The sequence below is a fragment of the Pleurodeles waltl genome, chromosome 3_1 (assembly GCF_031143425.1).
Source record: "Pleurodeles waltl isolate 20211129_DDA chromosome 3_1, aPleWal1.hap1.20221129, whole genome shotgun sequence".
Classification (NCBI taxonomy): domain Eukaryota; kingdom Metazoa; phylum Chordata; class Amphibia; order Caudata; family Salamandridae; genus Pleurodeles; species Pleurodeles waltl.
The window spans coordinates 871,424,084-871,443,509 of record NC_090440.1 but is presented as its reverse complement, the minus strand read 5'-3'; the positions used below and the strand labels follow the sequence as shown (position 1 = coordinate 871,443,509).

The following is a 19,426-nucleotide window of genomic DNA, read 5'->3' as shown; positions in this document are numbered from 1 at the left end:
TCTGATAATGGAGAAAGAAGAGGTAAAGTAAAAAAAATATATATTGTTTAGGATCTCACAGTTTGGTTAGACAGGAAGGCTGGGATTGGCCCCAGGTTTTCGAGTTTGTCATTGTGCCGGTCATTCACTAGATGGATATTTTGCAATCTCGTTTTACATCAAAAGTTGGTGCTTGTCTTTAATTCTCTCTTACAAAAAGAAGGACAATGCTTACTCCATAGGAACCAGGGCATACAATAATTTTAAAATACAGTGGTTCTCATTGGTGTCATACTATCTCAAAAAACAATGTCAAAGGCAACAATGCCTGTTGACAGTTATTTTCACCGACTAGAAAAAAAAAAAAAAGTTTTGAGCAAATGCTGGTTAAAAAATACAAATCGCTCAAAGTCATTGGTAATATGATGTTATAGCATATAGTCACAGCATTTATGATTCCACAAAAAACATAAATGATTCCATAAAAAGTGCACTGTGTTCCATTGAAAGAAGGAAATAGTAATTCAGAATAGTTCACAATTTATACATGTATATACATGGGTTTGAAATTCCTGTAGCCCGACACTCAGGACATATTGCTTGGGATCAAGGACAACAAGCTTTCATGTTCATTGGGACAAGTAGGCTGAACCCCCTGCAGCACAAACCCTTTGGTTGCCAGTTTACAGGGAAGGAAGCTGTCCACAGTTGAGGTAATATTTGTGTCCACATTTTAATGCTGTTCGAGCTTGTATTTATAGTTCATTAATGCAAAGCCTTTATTATTAGGGTGAGTGCTCTAAATAATTGCTGTAAGGTCACACTGCATTACTGACAGTGGTTCCAGTAAAAAAAAAAAAATGTGTACACGCAAATTTGAAAAGTTAACTGAATGAGGCTACATATAAAGCTCCCCAAATGCTCTCTGATTTGATGCAGATATTTGCAGAAGCTTGTAAGCAAGATTGACGATTCTTTGCTTTCAAAATAAAATTTCCAGAAAACAAATGCAAGTAGAAAAAAAACATTTTGCTAAAATATTGTGAAATTTTAGGCACTATTTCTTTGAAGTGGCATTTAGTAAAATGTGGTATTGCATGCTAGTATTATTCATAATGGAAAATCAGTGTAACCATTTTAAACAAGATTATGAAACATATGAAAATAAACAAGCATTGGCAAAAGCAACCGATCCGACAACAGTTGTTAGTCTTTTGGTTTTGTCGGTGCGTTTTTTTTTTTTTTTTTTTTTTTTTTTTTACATGACTTTTGTAGCACTTTATTGTTGTGGGAGCTGCCAGACCCTCACCATTGTAACAAACACAAGCAAAAAAAAACATTTTGGTCTCAAAAAGTACACATTGCCACAGTAGTTCCTGGCACTGAACAATCAATCAATCAGGGATTTGTAAAGTGCACTACTCAACTGGAAGGTCTCAAGGTGCTGGGGTGGTGGGGGGGGTACTGGTCGAAAAGCCAGGTCTTAAGTTGTTTCCTGAAAGATAGAAGGTCATGGGTAAGGCGGAGGTGGAGTGGTAGGGAGTTCCAGGTCTTTGCGGCGAGGTAGGAGAATGATCTTCCTCCGGTGGTCGTGCGGCGGGTGCGAGGAACGTAGGCGAAGGCATGGCTGGCGGAGCGAAGGTTGCGAGTCGGGGTGTGAAAGGAGAGTCTGTCGGTGAGGTAGGTCGGACCTGTGTTGTGGAAGGCCTTGTGTGCGTGGATGAGGATTTTGAAAGTGATCCTCCTCGATACTGGCAGCCAATGTAGGTCTCTGAGATGGGGGGAGATGTGGTCGCAGCTTGGAATGTCCAGAATGAGGCGTGCGGATGCGTTCTGGATTCTTTACAGTTTTGTCTGGAGTTTGTTTGTTATTCCTGCATATAGGGCGTTTCCGTAATCCAATCGGCTACTGACCAAGGCGTGGGTGACGGTCTTCCTGGTTTCGATGGGAAGCTGAGTATCGTCGGCGTAGGAGACTGTGTTGATGTGGTGTGTTCGTGCGGTGTCGCTGAGGGGGGCCATGTAAACGTTGAAAAGTGTGGGGCTGAGTGAAGATCCTTGAGGGACGCCACAGGTGATATTGGAGGCTTCTGATAGGAACGGCGGGAGGTGAACTCTTTGGGTCCTGTCCAAAAACAAAACTACTTTGTGCACCTGTATATTCCTTGTGGAAGAGTAGTTTTGCTCATCCCAAAATCCATTGTGGGTTTACAAGTTTACTGTCCATCCAACTACTTTTTCCCCCAAGAATATCTACTTCTGCCCTTGTCAGGAGTAAATTTCCAACCTTTTTGAGTATGGGTATAGTTAGTAGGTTTGCACAGATTCAAAGGCGTTCCAGCCCTGGAACTATTGCTTACAGCTTCATCCAGTATGTATATCTGCAGAAAGGGGGCAAAATAAGGAAATTGCTACTGTAGGGCTTCAAATTGCTAGTATTCAAGTTCTACTATAGTATTATCCCTGGCATAATCAGAGAGACTATTATCAGAGCTCCTACATAATGAGATTGCTGCCATAATTCATCGCTGCACTACATGGCACCAAAGAAACAAGTCTGTGTGTGTGTGTGTATATATGTGTGTGTGTGTGTGTGTGTATATATATATATATATATATATATATATATATATATATATATATTGTGAGCAACTTGGATTGTTGGATCGTCCTGTAAAGTGTAGAAGGGATTCAGAAATATATTAACAGCTCACTGCAATCCATGTCTGTCTTGTCTCCTTCAAACAAGTCCATTCTGATTCTAAGAATTTATAAGCAGACAAATGTTTCACTGATGGTGCACTGGTGTGAAGATATTCTCCTAAAAGAATGGTATATATTATAATATAAACTACCCAGGGGTTCTGTAACTGTTTTTTGTATAATGTATGCAGCATTCTAAGCTTGTTTGAGGCCACCTACTCATACGGTACAGTAAGTAACAAACAGGATCTGACTTCCAATAGGTTTTTAAATATTCTGACCCGTAGGCTGTCACTTAAAAAATAAACAGGCAAAACATTCTTTCTATCACAATCTGTTTTAAAATAGTCACAAGTTTACATAGCTAAGAAAGGTCATGAATTTTTATGTAGTTTAAACTTTTTTCAGAATTTTGCAGACAATAGAACTAGTTTTGTGTGACACTGTCAAACCACTGCGGTCCTTGCCTTTCTTCCCAGGCAGTAGCTTGCAGAGACAATATGAACGTGGCTTCACTGTTCCTTTCCTTCCACTGCATAAGTGAATTAACAGGGCAAGAATGAAGCCTGGGGTACAGGGAAGAAGATCCATATAGTGTAATGTTGTTTCGCTCCTTGTAGGACAGGCAATTGGACCTTGAAAGTAAAAATAGGAAGAGTAAATCGGGAAACTTGTGAGACCCTGTGTGCCTCCACCTACACTTGGTATGTATTAACTACCTGAAAAAGGTGATTGAAGCGCAGGAGGGGTAGTGTCTGGTGTAGTAAAGAAGGTGGCGTGCCTCAAATAAGGTTATTGGACTATCCAGAAAAAGGATCCTGTAATACATAAACCAACATAGGGGTTTCTATCATATATCATACACAATCACAAGCAGTCAGTCTTGCGAGACAAAACACAAAAATAAAGGACAAGTAAAGTAAGTATATTAACCTTGTCAGGGTTAGCTAACACCTGGTCCAGGAACTCTGTTGTTTTTACTGAGCGCCTTTCGTTTTTTAGGGTCGAGCCTGCGTTGCATGCGTATCGCAGCGAGACGCTTTAGTATTTAGAAAAGGGGTCGGAGCCCTGTCAACTTCACGTCAGTGTTTTTTTTATTGGTTCGTGGGCTTGCCTAATAAAATCTGCTTGCTTTCATTAGTCGAAGGCACGCATACGTCATGCCTTTTCCGGTGGCTAGCCCTCCTCGAGCGCAGCGACCAAGTACAGAAAACATGCGAGGCTCGCTGTTTTCCATCGTGGACCACTTTTTCTCTAATTTACGAGCGCGATCTCGCTTGGCAGAAGTCGAGCGCTTTACATAGTTAATTTCTCTTTTTCGGGTTATGTACATAAATGCACTTTTGCCCGATAGGTGAAAAGTCGGGTTAGGAGTTTACAACGCGATCAGCTCTAACATGAGCAAACGCGAGACCCGTTGCATTGTAAATGCTTGTTTAAAGTGCATACAGTGGTAAAATAAAGGAAAATGATTGTTCCGTGCGCTTTACATGTTATCCTAAACGCTGCTCCCTAAAGGAAAGCCAAGATCGAAGCCTAAGCAGACTCCAACATGCGTGCTGCCAAAGGAATTGCACTGCAGGCGCAAAACTGCAGTTGTTCTGTACAACCAACACACTGCCGCTGTGTGCTGTTAATCCAAAATACAGTGTTGCCGTAAAAGAGCACTCTTGTGTGCTTGGTAGTACTACCAAGGGTTCTGGGCACACTCCACTGTATGTTTCTCTAGACCAGAAGATATTGCAAAAAGAAAAACCTCTCTTCATGCGTGTCTAAATGTTTGTACGCAAGTACTCCAGTCCGCACTGAATCACTACAGGAAAGAAAGCAAAGGATACTAAAAAAAAAATGTGCAGCACACGCTTCCTGCGTGTGTACACACAAGTTAGAACAACAAAAATGAGCCAGAGTCGAGTACACCAATGTTCCAGAGACTGGCTCTGTTTTGAAGGTAATCGCAGTACGGCACTTATACTTTTTAAATATAGGGCGGGTACTCTGTCATCAAGATGTAGCGTCCCAGGCCTGAAAACTGAGACAAAGCAGCGTCTGTTATGTGTCCTGGGTCTAAATACAATGTGACCCGGATGCTCACGCTGATCCGCTGGGTCCAGGCAAACTATAGGAAGTGAACAGCTACACTGCTAACCTTGCAGTGTTGACTTGTTTTCTACCTGCGTATGTGCACAATGCAGTATATTGCCACGCCAGGTCCCGCTAAAAGAAAAAAAGTGCTAGGAGGTCAGTACTCACACCCTCTCCTTTCATGCTGGATTCGTTCTTCTATCACTTCTGGAAGAGTCCGAGTCTGATAAAGAGGACTCCCTGTCCAGATCCTGACAGGCTTCCTTTCCAAGTACCTCTCTTTGCAGTTCTGTAGACACAGCCATTTTGTGGGGGTGATGCGCCTCACAACAGGGTAGTCTCCAGCCTGGCGTTCCAACAAAGGAGGCACAAATGGGTGTGGACTGTCTGCACTTGGCTATGAAGAGCCACAAAGACAGTGATCAGGAAAGAGACAAAAGGATGGTTTTACCTAAAAGACCTTTCTCACTCTAAGACTGCTGCTCTCTTCACCCCCACCATCTACCAAGTCGCAATGCCGAAGGAAGGACCTAATTGAATTTCGTTAGGGGCCATGCCTCCTTTCGTCCTCACTTCAGTATCTAGTCGTCCTCCCTTCTGCATCCTGAAACTTCCATTGTTTGGGAAAACATCATCACCCCTACTTGAGCTTAGGAACAGACCTGGAACGTCAAAAACAGAACCCACGGTCCTTCATCACTCTGCATCGCTTATACATACAGTACACATACTACAATAGCTGCAGACACAAACTTGGGATAGATTAGGTGACGAAATAGGGCGTAAAACTATGAAGCTGACTGCGCATTGGTGAGACAATCTGAGCGAGTGCCAAAAAAAACATTTTTGAGTGAGTGGAAAAACCTTCAATTTACGGAATAGTCAGTGAAGATCTTTTAAATAAGACCTGTCTTTTTTTCTGCGTGAACTCCTCTTGTGCAGCAAACAAACACTGTACTAATGCTGGGATACTCCAGTATGTTTCAAAGTCATGTCCTTGTCTTGGCAAACAGCAGACCTGGGCTCTCAATGTTTAAATGATGTGTAAACTCAGAAGCCCTTGTTTAAGCCCCTGATTTCTGATGGATACAACTACCTGTGGATTCCTGACCTAATGAATACTCCCATGGCGCCAGCATTCGACGGAAATCTTCTTCCTAGTCTCTGCACGTCGACGAGGACGTCACTCTAGCCCATGCGACGCCGTCTGCATTCGAAACGGTTATCTTCGAGGGAGCAACTGTTACTTTCGTGGTTACAGTGTATTTTTTGCTGCGTAGTCCTTCGCTGCAGTAATAATGTCGCAGAGAAAGTCGGGTTTTAAGCCTTGTCGTGAGTGTGGGGGCAAGATGTCAGTTACGGATCCTCACTCCGACTGTCTTTGGTGTTTAAGCTCCGACCACGACGTCTCGACTTGCGATTCATGCCAGCACATTAATCCAAAGGCCCTCAAGGAACGTGAGGCGAAGTTGTTTATGGCGAAGTCGAAGAAAGAAAAACATCATAAGAAGTCTTCTTCGCCAAGGCATCGGCGTCATCGAGACTCCCGGCGCCGTAGAGAATCACGGCGCCATTCGAGCAAGGAGACTCGTTCCAGGTCTTCGGATCAGCGCCGGAGGACTTAGGAGGTCAGTCCCACGGTCACGCTGCATCCATCGACGCCGTTGCCCTCTCCGGCGTCACCGACTTCACCTGGACAGGCGTCGGTGATTGAAGTGGTGCAGCCTCTGGTGTTGTCCCCGGCGTCGCAGACGTCGAGGCCGGCGTCTGGGTCGCCTTCGATACAGGCACCCCAGTATCCGGCTTTTCCCACCCCTGGAGCCGATAGTACCGCATTCCTAAATGCAATGTATACCATCTTCCAACAGATGGCTCCAGGGGGTGCTCCGGCTGGCCCTTTGGCCTTTTCATTGGGTGATCCTGCGCCTCTACGGCCGGCACCCTTTATGCCCTTTCTCCCTTTTGGGAACGTGGGCTCGGCGCCGGTGGCCGCTCCGGTGGCTTCGGAGGGATTGGCCCCGGAGATTTCCATCCCGTCGACGTCGGGATTTCGTCCTGTGACTCCGGTGGGTCCATCCGCTCCGAGTGCTCTTTCATCGGCGCCGAAGTTACCTGTGGCGCCGGACGCGGCGTCGGTGGCTTCTGAAGATCGGCGCCGATCTTCGGCTGAGGCATTGTCGACTCCGCGTATCGAGCAGAGGCTTCATTCGAGGAGACGTGCTCTCCGTTTATTAGAGGAGCAGGAGTACCAACGAGTCCTGGAAGAAGGAGAACTAGAGGACTCGGGTGATGGACTGCATGGTCTAGATACAGCCAGTGGGCTGGACACTTCCCCTGAGTGGGATCTTTCGTCTCCAGGGGAATACACGGAGGAGGCTGCTTCCTTTCACGCAGTGGTACGGAAGGCAGCTAGTTTTCTGGACCTGCCTTTGCCGGTGGCAGAGACAAAACAGAACCTTCTGACAGAGGGGCTTCATCCGGCCTCAGCTGCGGCAGAGCCTCTATTGCCCTTTAATGACGCTTTGCTGGATCCGGTGCTAGAGGTGTGGAAGAGACCAGTATCTTCCCCAGCGGTTCATAGAGCCGTAGCCAGGAGGTATCGAGCTGCACCAACTGACCCTGGCTTTCTTTCTAGGCAACCTACACCGGAGAGCTTGGTGGTGCAGGCCTCCTGTTCATCCAAATCAGCGCCTGGTTCTTTCCTGACGGTGCCTGGGGACAGAGACTCGAAGAAACTGGATGCGCAGTCCAAGAAAATCTTTTCGTCCTGCAGTCTGGCGTTGAAGGCCACCAACGCAACTTGTATCCTGGGGAGATATATTCATGCTCTTATGGATGACCTTTCCTCATCATTTACGGAGCTTCCCCAGGGTCTTTTGGATGTTGTTTCAGATGCTCAGGCTGCTGCGACCCAGATTATTCAGGCTGGGCTGGATACGACCGACTCGGTGGCCAGAGCAATGGGCACGACTGTGGTGGCAAGGAGACAGGCCTGGCTCCGTAATTCGGGGTTTTCTGCAGATGTGCAGTCAACCCTATTGGATCTCCCTTTTGATGGGGACAAGCTGTTTGGCGCCAAGGCAGATTCGGCCTTGGAACGTTTTAAGGAGAGCAGGGCCACAGCCAAATCGCTAGGACTCCAAGCTCCTTCTTCCTCTGCCTCTTCCAGGATTTTCAGGAGGTTTCGGGGATTTGGGCGTGGCTCTTCCTCCTCTTCCTTTCGGGGGAGATTCCAGCAACCTGCCTCTTCCCATCCCTATAGATCTTTTAGAGGGAGAGGGAGGGCCCGCACCAGAGGAGCCTCTCAGCAGCACTCTGCCTCTTCCTCGTCCTCTGGAGGGGTGCAGCAGGGAAAGCAGCCTTAGGCTTCCACCATTTCCCACTCACTCCTCTCCTGTAGGGGGAAGATTACAGCATTTTCTCCGCAAGTGGAAGACTATTACAACGGACACTTGGGTTCTCAGTATTGTGGGAAAAGGCTACACCCTTCCCTTTCGGGAGTTCCTGCCCCTCATCCCGCCCCGCCCATCTTATTGTTCAGAAGAACACCTCCTGTTGCTAGAACAGGAGGTACAAGTCCTCCTTTCAAAGGGCGCGGTAGAGTTGGTCCCAGAGCAGGAAAGGGGTCGAGGTTGTTACTCAAGGTATTTCCTGATTCCCAAGAAGGATGGTCGGTTGAGACCAATCCTGGACCTGAGGATCTTGAATTGGTTCCTCGAACAGGAAAAGTTCAAGATGCTGACCCTAGCTCAGGTGCTTTTGGCGTTGAACAAGGAAGATTGGATGGTGTCTGCCGACTTGCAGGATGCTTACTTTCATATCCCGATACTCAAGTCACACAGGAAGTATCTCCGGTTTATGGTGGGATCGCAGCACTATCAGTTTGCGGTCCTTCCGTTTGGTCTTACTTCAGCACCTCGAGTCTTCACGAAGGTGATGTCGGTGGTTGCGGCAGAGCTCAGAAGGAAGGGGATAGCAGTATTCCCTTACTTGGACGACTGGTTGATCAAAGCCAAGTCGCCGGAGCTTGTGTCGCATCATCTGCAGTCAATGACTCAGTTGTTGTTCGACCTGGGTTTTTCGGTGAACGAGCCCAAATCTCACCTGGAGCTCTCTCAGTGCCTCCTGTTCATAGGGGCAGTACTGGATACAACATTGAGTCGAGCCTTTCCTCCGCATCAGCGGATTCAAGATATTTAGGAATTGGTTCCAATGTTTCGAAATAGAGCGGTTGTTCCAGTCCTCAAGGTCCTTCGTCTGCTCGGTCTGTTTGCCTCCTGCATTCTGTTGGTCACGCATGCTCGCTGGCACATGAGGGCTCTTCAGTGGTGCCTCCGAAGGCAGTGGTCTCAACACAAAGGAGATCTAGAAGGTGCTGTCAAGATCTCCAGAGATGCTGCTGTGGACTTGAAGTGGTGGATTGCGCGCAACAATCTTTCACAAGGAAAGCCGTTCGCGCAGTCGCCACCAGTGGCCATGGTCTTAACGGATGCTTCCACTCTAGGGTGGGGAGCTCATCTGGGGGATCTGGAGATCAAAGGCCTTTGGTCTCCAGAGGAGCAGATGTTTCATATCAATCTGTTAGAGTTACGGGCTGTATGTCTGGCTCTCAAGGCCTTCCTCCCTTCCCTTCGTGGTCAGTCGGTACAGGTCCTGACGGACAATACTACCACAATGTGGTACATAAACAAACAGGGAGGAGTAGGGTCGTACCTTCTCTGCAGAGAAGCTCTTCGACTACGGTCCTGGGCAAAGGACTATCAGATTTGCTTGGTAGCAAATCTGGCCGGGGTCTTGAATGTACGTGCGGACGGTCTCAGTCGCCAATTCTCGGCAGACCACGAGTGGCGTCTCCATCCAGATCAAGCCCGTTTGATCTTCCAAAGGTGGGGGTTTCCTCGGGTAGATCTGTTTGCCACTCTGGAGAACGCGCATTGTCCGTTATTCTGCAGCCTCCAGTATCCGATGCAGGGAGCGTTAGGGGACGCGTTTCAAATAACCTGGTGCGGCCAGTTGCTTTACGCGTTTCCTCCCATACCCTTGATTCCTCGAGTATTGAGGAAGATTCGCCAAGACCGGGCGCTAGTCATCTTAATAGCTCCGGATTGGCCAAGGAGGTTGTGGTACTCAGACCTTCTCCAACTCTCAATGTGCCCTCCACTCCGTCTCCCTTTCAGGGCAGACCTCCTCTCGCAGTCGCAGGGGCAGGTTTTACACCCCAACCTCCAGAGTCTGCACCTACATGCCTGGAGATTGAACGGGGCAACCTGAGTTCCTTCTCTCTCCCGCCTGATGTAGTGGATGTTATATTAGCGGCCAGGTGACACTCCACTAAATCTATCTACGCTAATAGGTGGTCTAAATTTGTTGCGTGGTGTGGAGAGAGGCAGATTGATCCCTTACATGCTCATCTATCGGACGTTTTGTCTTTTGCTCTCTCTAGCGCAGAAAGGTTGTGCAGTGGCTACCATTAAGGGTTATTTGTCGGCCTTGTCAGCCTTCATTTGTCTTCCAGACCAACCATCGTTATTTAAATCCCCTATTGTTATCAGATTCTTGAAAGGTCTTCTAAATAAATATCCTCCAAAACCATTCGTTATGCCGCAATGGGATTTGTCCTTGGTCCTGACTTTCCTGATGGGGTCCCCTTTTGAGCCTATGCATTCTTGCCCCTTAAGGTATTTGGTTATAAAAACAGTTTTCCTGGTAGCTATAACATCTGCAAGGAGTGTGAGTGAGTTGCAGGCCTTATCGGTAAAGCCCCCTTATACAACTTTTTATGGGGATAAGGTGGTGTTGAGGACCAAGGCTGCTTTCCTCCCGAAGTTTGTTTCACCCTTCCATTTGGCTCAGACAATTACTTTGTCCACGTTCTATCCTCCGCCTCATCCTTCTAAAGAGGAAGAAAGACTGCACCGTCTGGACCCAAAGAGGGCGTTGAGCTTCTTTATTGATAGAACAAAGGATTTCAGGCTGGAGGATCAGCTGTTCATCGGGTACGTGGGCAAGAGGAGAGGAAAGGCAGTCCACAAGAGAACACTCTCCAGGTGGGTGGTTCTTTGCATTAAAATCTGTTACTCTTTGGCAAAGAAGGACCCTCCTGAGGGCATTAGAGCTCATTCCACCAGAGCTAAGTCGGCCACTTCGGCCTTGGCCAGGGGTGTTCCTGTGGTTGACATCTGCAAGGCCGCAACTTGGTCGTCCCTTCACACTTTTGCGAAACATTACTGTTTGGACTCTGAGGTCAGAAGGGACGGCCATTTTGCACGGTCAGTGCTGCAGGATTTCTTGGTTTGACCATTTAGGCACCCGCCACCGGGTGTGGTACTGCTTTGGGACTCTATTCATTAGGTGAGGAATCCACAGGTAGTTGTATCCATCAGAAGAACGAGTTACTTACCTTCGGTAACAACTTTTCTGGTGGATACATTAGCTACCTGTGGATTCCTCACGGTCCCACCCGCCTCCCCGTTGCCTTTCTGGTCTTACCAAGTAATCCTTGAGTGCGCTCCTCTTGGTCTTCAAGGTTGCAATAGACGTTGTATATATGGATACGTGTGTATATTATCTGTATATATATATATATATATATATATATGTATATATCTTTGTGTACATACATGATTTGCATATATTTGTTCGTTATATTAAATTTACAGCTATTCATTGCAATATTGTGTATTTTACAAGGTTATGGGATGTTGCCTTGCTCTTTCATTGCATTGGGTGGTTGTTCTCATGCACGTAAAAAATGTTGGTACTGACGTCGGCACGTCGTCGAGGACCTCTTATTGCCTGTATGACGTCAGACGGCGTCACGTGGGCTAGAGTGACGTCCTCGTCGACGTGCAGAGACTAGGAAGAAGATTTCCGTCGAATGCTGGCGCCATGGGAGTATTTATTAGGTGAGGAATCCACAGGTAGCTAATGTATCCACCAGAAAAGTCGTTACCGAAGGTAAGTAACTCGTTCATCTAGTACTTTGTAAATTTTGTTTCTTTCTACAGCTTACTTTTTCTGATGGTGTATTTTTTAGAGCCCTCATGTGCGTGCTTGGTAGAATCCATATTGGATTTACCCACCAATTGTCGTTTACTAGCTCTGGCTCCCAGGCTGTCCCGAGCAATGCTAGAGTAGGTCTTGGCAGTAATCTTTGGCAGCTCGCATTCTTGGTCCTGTACAGGAATGTCCGGGAGCAGCATGCACACTGCTAGTGCTACTGCTTCCCTTTTAAGATTATTTAATATTATTGAAGACACCGGAGCAAAAATGCCCATTACCAGGAAGACTTCCTCCCCACTATACTCTTAAAACCCTCTATGGAAAAATTGACCTTTTACATCCTTTCTTCAGATTGACTCCTCTTCTTACCTTTTATCCTGTGCATATGTTCTATTTCTGAGTAGAGCATCCTCTGTCTCATGCCTGCCTGCTTCAATCCTTATTGTAATTATGCAATTGGCTGATACTTCATTACATATATCACAGCCTCTCTCCTCTTTAAAACCCCATCCATGCAACCTATCTATCTCAACGACCATTTACCTGAATCCAAATAGCCCCCATTAATGATCACACCTGCCTGGTATTAAACTGTCACAAAGTAACTGGAGTAAATGCATCCAGTTTTTTTTTCTTGAAAGCACGACTGACCTCAATCAACAATAACCGCTAGTTTAACCACTAACCTTGGGTTCCGGAGTTGCATGCTAATAACCATAAAGAGCTTTAACGGCTTGTCGGGGGTAGTACGCACTATATAAATACAATACAATGTTGCTCTGTAGCTCAAGCTACTGTACAACATGGCTTAAAGCAAAAAAGGGCTATGATGCTGTCAACGCTGGCTGCACCATATAGTTTAAAAAAAAAAAAAACATTTAAGCTATTTGCACAGCAGTTCACGCAGCTGTGTAGCATGTTTTTTAAAAACAAAAAAAGAAAAAAAAAGTTTTTGGGAAGTTTTCTAAAATAGGGTGTATCGGGAATATTTTTTTTCATAATTAAGGTAGTGCTACAAAACTTGTAAGACTGAACCACATGTTAAGAATTAGCGTTAGGAAACCCCTTTAGAAAAAAACTACACCCATAGTAAGCTTTTTCAGACCACACAAGTGCTGTCTATTGTAGATGCATGTTCCTTGTTTGTTTTTTGTTTTTTTACACCATGCAAAGATAATGACAGGAAAATATGTTGCCTGTCTGTGTAGTGATGATCTTCTTAGTTGGAATAAAGAAACACCGGCAGTACGATCACGGTGAGGAAAATCAGTTTATTCCAATACAGAGCCCCGGCTGCAGCACACGGACCGGTTACATCCACGCCCCTGGTCCGCTCTCCACCAACCGTCTCCCAACCCTCACGAACATTCCCTACCTAACATTCCCCTGTTCTCTGGCTCGCACCTAGCCAGCGCGAGCCCGACAACATGGGAAACACACTTCTTAACAATATAACATAAAACAAAGATACAACAGACTGTTTACTGAATGTTTATTATTGTTTGCCCCACAATTTGCTCGTTAGTCACTGACAGAGACAGGTTAACAGTTTTTTGAGAAATTGTTTGGACCATTCATGAGCTAAATGCTGCACTTAAAGTGATTTCTCCCACAAATTTTAGATGCAAGTTTCTTGTAGTACCTATGTAAGTACTGTACCTTAGGCTGCCACAAGGTTTGTTAGGTGTTTACATACATGTGCTTGTAGCTGGCTGGACCAGGAAGAGGGGGCTTCTCAGACATTTAGATTCTACCTGCACCCACTTCTCCTTAATTTATTTTTTCTGTTAACCAAATTCACTTGAGAGATGCTGCTTTGGGTAAACTCTATCCCTTGACCCATGCTGTGCTTGTGTACTTTGACAGTGTCACTGTGCCAGGTGTATGGTTTTAGCAAGAAGTGTCTGGGTACCCCCTGCTACGTTGGAAGGTTTCCCCCTCCACTTTTGGTGCACAAGGACATGATGAACTGTTGGTTGTTTGACTGCATGTTGTTTGGAATTTTAATCCACCTTCCTTGTGTTTAAAGAGGATGGGGCTCTTTTTATGAGTGATGCCTGCCATTCATCCAAAACAGTTGATAAAAACTTGTTCCCCACAAGAAGACCTTAGAAAAAGTAAGATTTTTAAAATGCGTTTAAAACAAACTGAGGGAAGTTGCACAAGAAGGAACTCTTCAGTGACCCTTCTGCATGACTTGAGGTCTTATGAGTTGGAACCACAGTCATTTTCATTGCCTGTTAATACCAGTCAGTCATATATACATGGTTATACTCTGCCAGAAGAGTCACAACTTATATGCCTGTTTAGTCCAAGGTGGTGCTTTCTAACTAACACAGGAAACTTTCCCTTCACTATTGTGGCAATGGAAAACACTGCATTGTTCAAGGCTGAGCCATAAGGCCTTCCTCCCAAACTTCGATTCTTATGTGACTTAAGAATAACATTATAGCTAGGTGAAAGAAGAGTGCATAGAGAAAATAAGCGGTGACATTTCTTAAAAATAGCCAGTCAACTTATAAATGCTCACAATAACCATGATAGAGAATACAAAGGATGTCTGTTTCTTCACTTCGGATATGCTGAATGAGGAGCAAAGTGTCCATGTTCCTCTTCCTACTGATTGGTGGTTTTATCTTCTGATCCAGTGTAAATTATGTTTTTCTGGTTATCCTTAACTGCTGTGGAATGTTGCGTGGATAGTGTGAAGCCTCGGAATTGTGCTAACTCCATGCGTAGGTACGTTGTTTGTGTTTTCCAACCTGTCTCTTCCGGTCAGAAAATGTTGTCTGATGGGATGTTACTAGAAGAAAGTAAGAATTCACCTGTGCTGCTTTCACCCTATTTGTCAATTACTTTTCCATTCGCATAGTGAGTGATTCAATATTTTTGTGTTATCGTTTACGTGAGTTTTCCTTTCATCCTTCAAGTTACCGCTGGAGGGTCCAGAATTGAAGCCAGGCTTGCAAGAGACATTTGAGAGTGATTCTGACAGCGGCCAGGGCAGCTGTGAAATGGATTCCCCTGCACTGCTAATTGAAAAAATGGAGGCTGTCAGCGATGGAGGTTAGTATTTATTAGTGTCTCTTACCCATTTGACTCTGTTTCGACAACGGTTGAGGACAATTTAAAAAAAACAAAAAAAACTTTATTTGCTGAAAACATGTTTGGTGCTGCAGCATACTTTAAAAAAAGGGACAGTCAGTGTTGTTGGAAACTCCCTTTACTCACTATTGGTGTCATGGCAGCTTTGATCTTATTGTATATTATTAGGTCTCTGCTGCTTATGTTTTGTCTGAAAACTGGCATTTATTTATCTAATTTATCTAAGTGAAAATTGTTTTACTTTAAAACTATTCCATAGGGCTTTAGTGTCCCGCATTCCTTTAAGAGCGATATTGATGCCAGATTTTCAGGTAACTGATTATGTATATGATTTATATGTAGATTTTAATATTCTGGACATCTAGAGTGGCTCCTGCGCTAGGATGACCTTCTAAATCATTAGACACTGTTTCCAGTCCTGAACTTTACACCTACAAATCATTGTTCTCGTGTTAGTTTAATTGGTTCAATGGAATCAAAGCAAGACTACAAAACCCAGAATGCATTAGGTGATCACACAAATGTTAAAGAATGTAAACAGTCTGTACTGACCTGGATGGAGGTGACTGCCCAGTCTGGCCCATGTATGTCAACAGTTAATTCTGCTCCTTAGTTACATGTACTTAAATGCAGTTTCTGTATTAATATTTATTGTATTTTATAATACTAATGTGTTTCTAACAGATTCAGAGGATGAAATTATTGTGAATAAAAAATCCAGGAGCAAGCACTTCCTGCCAGGAAGCGATAGCGAGGAAGAGCATGTCTCTCTGACTAAGAGAGGCGAACCAGTTGATGTGGACAGTGATGACGAAAATAAAGAGAACATCTTTACACCAAAGAATAAAAAATGCAGCCGCATTCGCCGTGCCCTTCTGGACAGTGATGGGAGTGACCAGGAGACCGACTGTACAACCCAGTCACAGGATAACATTGAAGGCTCCATGCCAATCCCTTCATCTTTGGGTGGACTCCATACACTTAAAGAAAAACTGCACTCTCCTAAAGAGAGAGAGCAGTCTGAAAAGAAGTCCAAGAAACAAGTTAATCAGCAGAAAGAAGAGGTAATCAGTATGGCATCCTCCAAGCATGAAGTGCAATTAAAATCACCTAAAAAGAACGCAAAGTCTAAAACTAATTCTAAGCAACAAAGTCGCAAAGGAGATTTTCACATGGAAAACAAAAATGCACAGCTCAGCAATGCCCTGTTTGAGGACGACTCTCACTTAGGCTTGGTCAAAGAGAAATCTAAGAAATCAAAGAAACTTCCCAGGATAGACGACCAAGAATCTGAAAATAAGTATAAAAGGGATTCCAAGGAAAGAATGGAAAAAGAGAGCAAAAAGGCAGCTCGGAGTCGAAAAAAGGATAAACCGAAGCCAGAGGTACATCTTCTGTCTGAAGAATGATAGTTGTTTATTTTTTACTTCCTATTTTGCAAGTATGAAATTTATTTTCTAGATTTTCCCATCCCTTCTTTTTGTGCTAGCAAGTCTATTGTGTGTGAGTCTAGGTGGGGCTCTTATAAGTCCGTCAAGTTTGGGGCTTCTTGTTGCTTTTCTTCTAGACGCTCCCCCCCCACCCACCCCCCCCCCCCCCCCCCCCCAAAAAAAAACCGCTCAAATCACTTCCAACAATTATGCTCGTCTAGCTACCTAGGAAGGAGACCCAACAATATTTACCTGTTGCCTTGATTCCCCCCCTTGTTCTTCCTGATTTATAATACGGCTGCGTAAAGTCCCTGGTACCTTTGCCTTGGAGAAACTGCTTTGTGTACTTTCCTCCGCTGCCTAGCCACACATTCCATATGTCAATGGATCCAACTGTTTTCACATATACTGTTGTAACAAGTGTTAGTTTTAGATCACTCTTCTGTCTGGGCGTTTTTAGGGGAAGGTCTTACTTGCATTTCAGTAATTCATTTCTACCATAGATTGTGTGCTCTCTGTGCTGTTCTGGGATTCTCATTGGCAACACAAGTGATGGTGGACGGAGTGTTGAAACTTTTCAACCACTCACCCCCAGTCACAGATCTGGGTTTAATCCATCGTTCTTTTGCTGACCATGCCACTCCAGTTTGGACCCGGCCATATGCAAATCAGTCTTGACCCTGTTCCACTTGGGAACATTCCAGCCTGAATTGCCAGGCCAGGTCCTCCCTGGACCGGAAACAAGCATCCTGGGATCTGGCTTGGCAGTTCGGGAGTTTGTAGCAGTTGCTGGTCCTGCAGGACGAGTCGTCTGGTAGCAGGGTTCTTAAAGCTGCAGACATGCTAGTGGGGCTGGGGCCAAGTCAATTGTCGTCTGGAGTCTTCTCTGCTGATGGGCTCTTCAGTTCCTTTTTTTAGGTCGCCAGGAATCTGAAGAGCAAGGTTCAGGGATGCTCCTAAATACTAGATTTAGGGGTGTTGCAGGGGTCAGAGGGCAGTAGCCAGTGGCTACTGTCCCTGAAGGTGGCTACGCCCTTCCTGTGTCTACGTCCTTGGGAGGTGGGGGGGGTGCATAGTCCTAATTTTCCAGCCAGACCTGCTACCAAAAGTGGGGTCTGGTCCGGGGGAGGGAGGGTGGCATCTCCATTAGCTGGAGTGCCCTCAGGGAGTTTAACAAAACGCAGGAGTCTGAGGCTCACTGCCAGGTGCTGCAGTTCCTGCAAAAGGAGTGGGGGATTGGGGAGGGGTGAAGTACCTCCAACCAGAACAGGCTTTGTTCCAGACCCTATAGAGCACAAAGGCTGTCACTCCATTGTCTGTTAATGGCAGGCTGGCACAGACTGGTCAGCCTTACACTAAAGGGTTGGGTAACATACAGGGGGCATCTCTAAGATGCCTTATGTGTGCATTTTTCAATAATTCCAACACTTGCATCAATGCAGGTTTATTGAGCTGAGAAGTTTGATACCAAACTTCCCAGTCTTCAGTGAAGCCATCATGGAGCTGTGGAGTTTGTAATGACAAACTCCCAGCCCATGTACTCCGTATGCCCACATGGCACTTAAAATGTTTAGGAATGGACTTAGACACTGTAGGGTCATATTGCTCATGCAGCTATACCCTCACCTGTGGTATAGTGCACACTGCCTTAGGGCTGTAAGGCCTGCTATAGGGGTGACATACCTATGTTTGTGGGCATGGCACCCAGAGAGGGATGCCGTGTCGACTTTACCTTTTTCTACCCACCAGCGCACACAAGCTGCAATGGTAGTGTGCATGTGTTTGGTGACGGGTCCCTTAGGGTGGCATACTCCATGCTGCAGCCCTTAGGGACCCCCCTGGCCACAGGGCCCTTGGTACTACTGGTATCTTTTACAAGAGACTTAGCTGTTTGCTAGGGGTGTGCCAATTGTGGGAACCATGGTACAGTTTTAGGGGAAGAACACTGGTGCTAGGGGCCTCGTTAGCAGGATCCCAGAACACGGTCAGTCAAGTTAGCATCAGATAACAGGCAAAGCTGGGGAGGTGGGGTGGGGGTGGGGGGTCAGGAGATTACCCATGCCAAAGGGACACTTTCCTACACTTGCTTATTTGCACTACTTGGGATAGGAGGATTTGTGTACAAAACAAGAAGATAATTTTTAAAACTCCACACCCTTGAAGGTAGGTTGTTACAGAGCCATTTATTCAATCCATATTAATAAAACACCTTAGACCAGCAATTCTCAACCTGTGGTCCGCTCCTCAGGGAGTCTGCAACTAGCAGATTAACAAAGTATGTTAAAATGAAAAAAGCAGAATGTAAAATTGAACATTATAAAACACTCTGCAAAATGCGAAGGAGTTGTAATTTGGAGGCTAATAATTACGTTGGTATCCTAAGCTTGATTGTTGGCAAGTTCAGCTAATAGTAGTATGGGTGATTGGTGTCCTCAGTCGAAGCACAAGTATTCAGTGGCAATAATATAGGATACCTTAGCATTACATCTAGTGATATGCTGATTCTGGCATATCGCTTTGTCTAAAAGACAACTTTATGCCACAATCTCCCAATTAAAATTTGGATTCTTGTATTTTTTGTGAGTTAAATAAATATTTAATAATTTGTGTAGCTATGTTTGATGCATGCTTGTTTCTGTTTTTAGTGAGGTGCACATCATGGAAATAGTTTAGGCTTGGGTCTCTGGCTCCAATAGTTATTCACTGGGGATCCACAGAAGTCAAAAGTTTAAGAACCGCTGGCTTAGACCGTTTGAAATAAAGAGGGTGAGCTCAGTTTAAAACTGTAAACCTAGTTATTAGCAGCACCATGTTGACCATTGGTAGCAAACATGCACTGTTCAAACTATACATCGTAGCAGATGAGATGCTCATGGTAGACCAGATCCCCTCAAAGATTGGCACTTAATGAGCATATTGAGATGTCCTGTCTGGTGTTCTGAGCTGCTCAAATATTCAGGTTCTTCTGAGCTATTCTGTGCAGCATGAAGCACAATTTTAAATTCTTGCATCTTGGGGTGTTACGTCATGTTCTCTAACTTGCCAATGAGGCCATTAATTTTTGCAAATATGTAGGCCGATTCTCCTTTTTTTGTCTGAGTGTATTAAATTCTTGTTTGACC

At 45.2% G+C, this 19,426-nt stretch overlaps 1 protein-coding gene across 3 annotated transcripts in view; it reads left to right on the top strand.

Moving 5' to 3' along the window:
* CLSPN (claspin) overlaps positions 1 to 19,426 on the top strand; it is a 270,119-nt gene that overhangs the window by 99,311 nt on the left and 151,382 nt on the right. For all 3 annotated transcript variants that reach the window (XM_069223824.1, XM_069223822.1, XM_069223823.1), the window contains exons 2-3: positions 14,700 to 14,835; positions 15,559 to 16,259. In XM_069223824.1, the coding sequence (XP_069079925.1) occupies positions 14,784 to 14,835; positions 15,559 to 16,259 (753 nt within the window). In that variant the 5' untranslated portion in view covers positions 14,700 to 14,783. The remainder of the gene's footprint in view (positions 1 to 14,699; positions 14,836 to 15,558; positions 16,260 to 19,426) is intronic.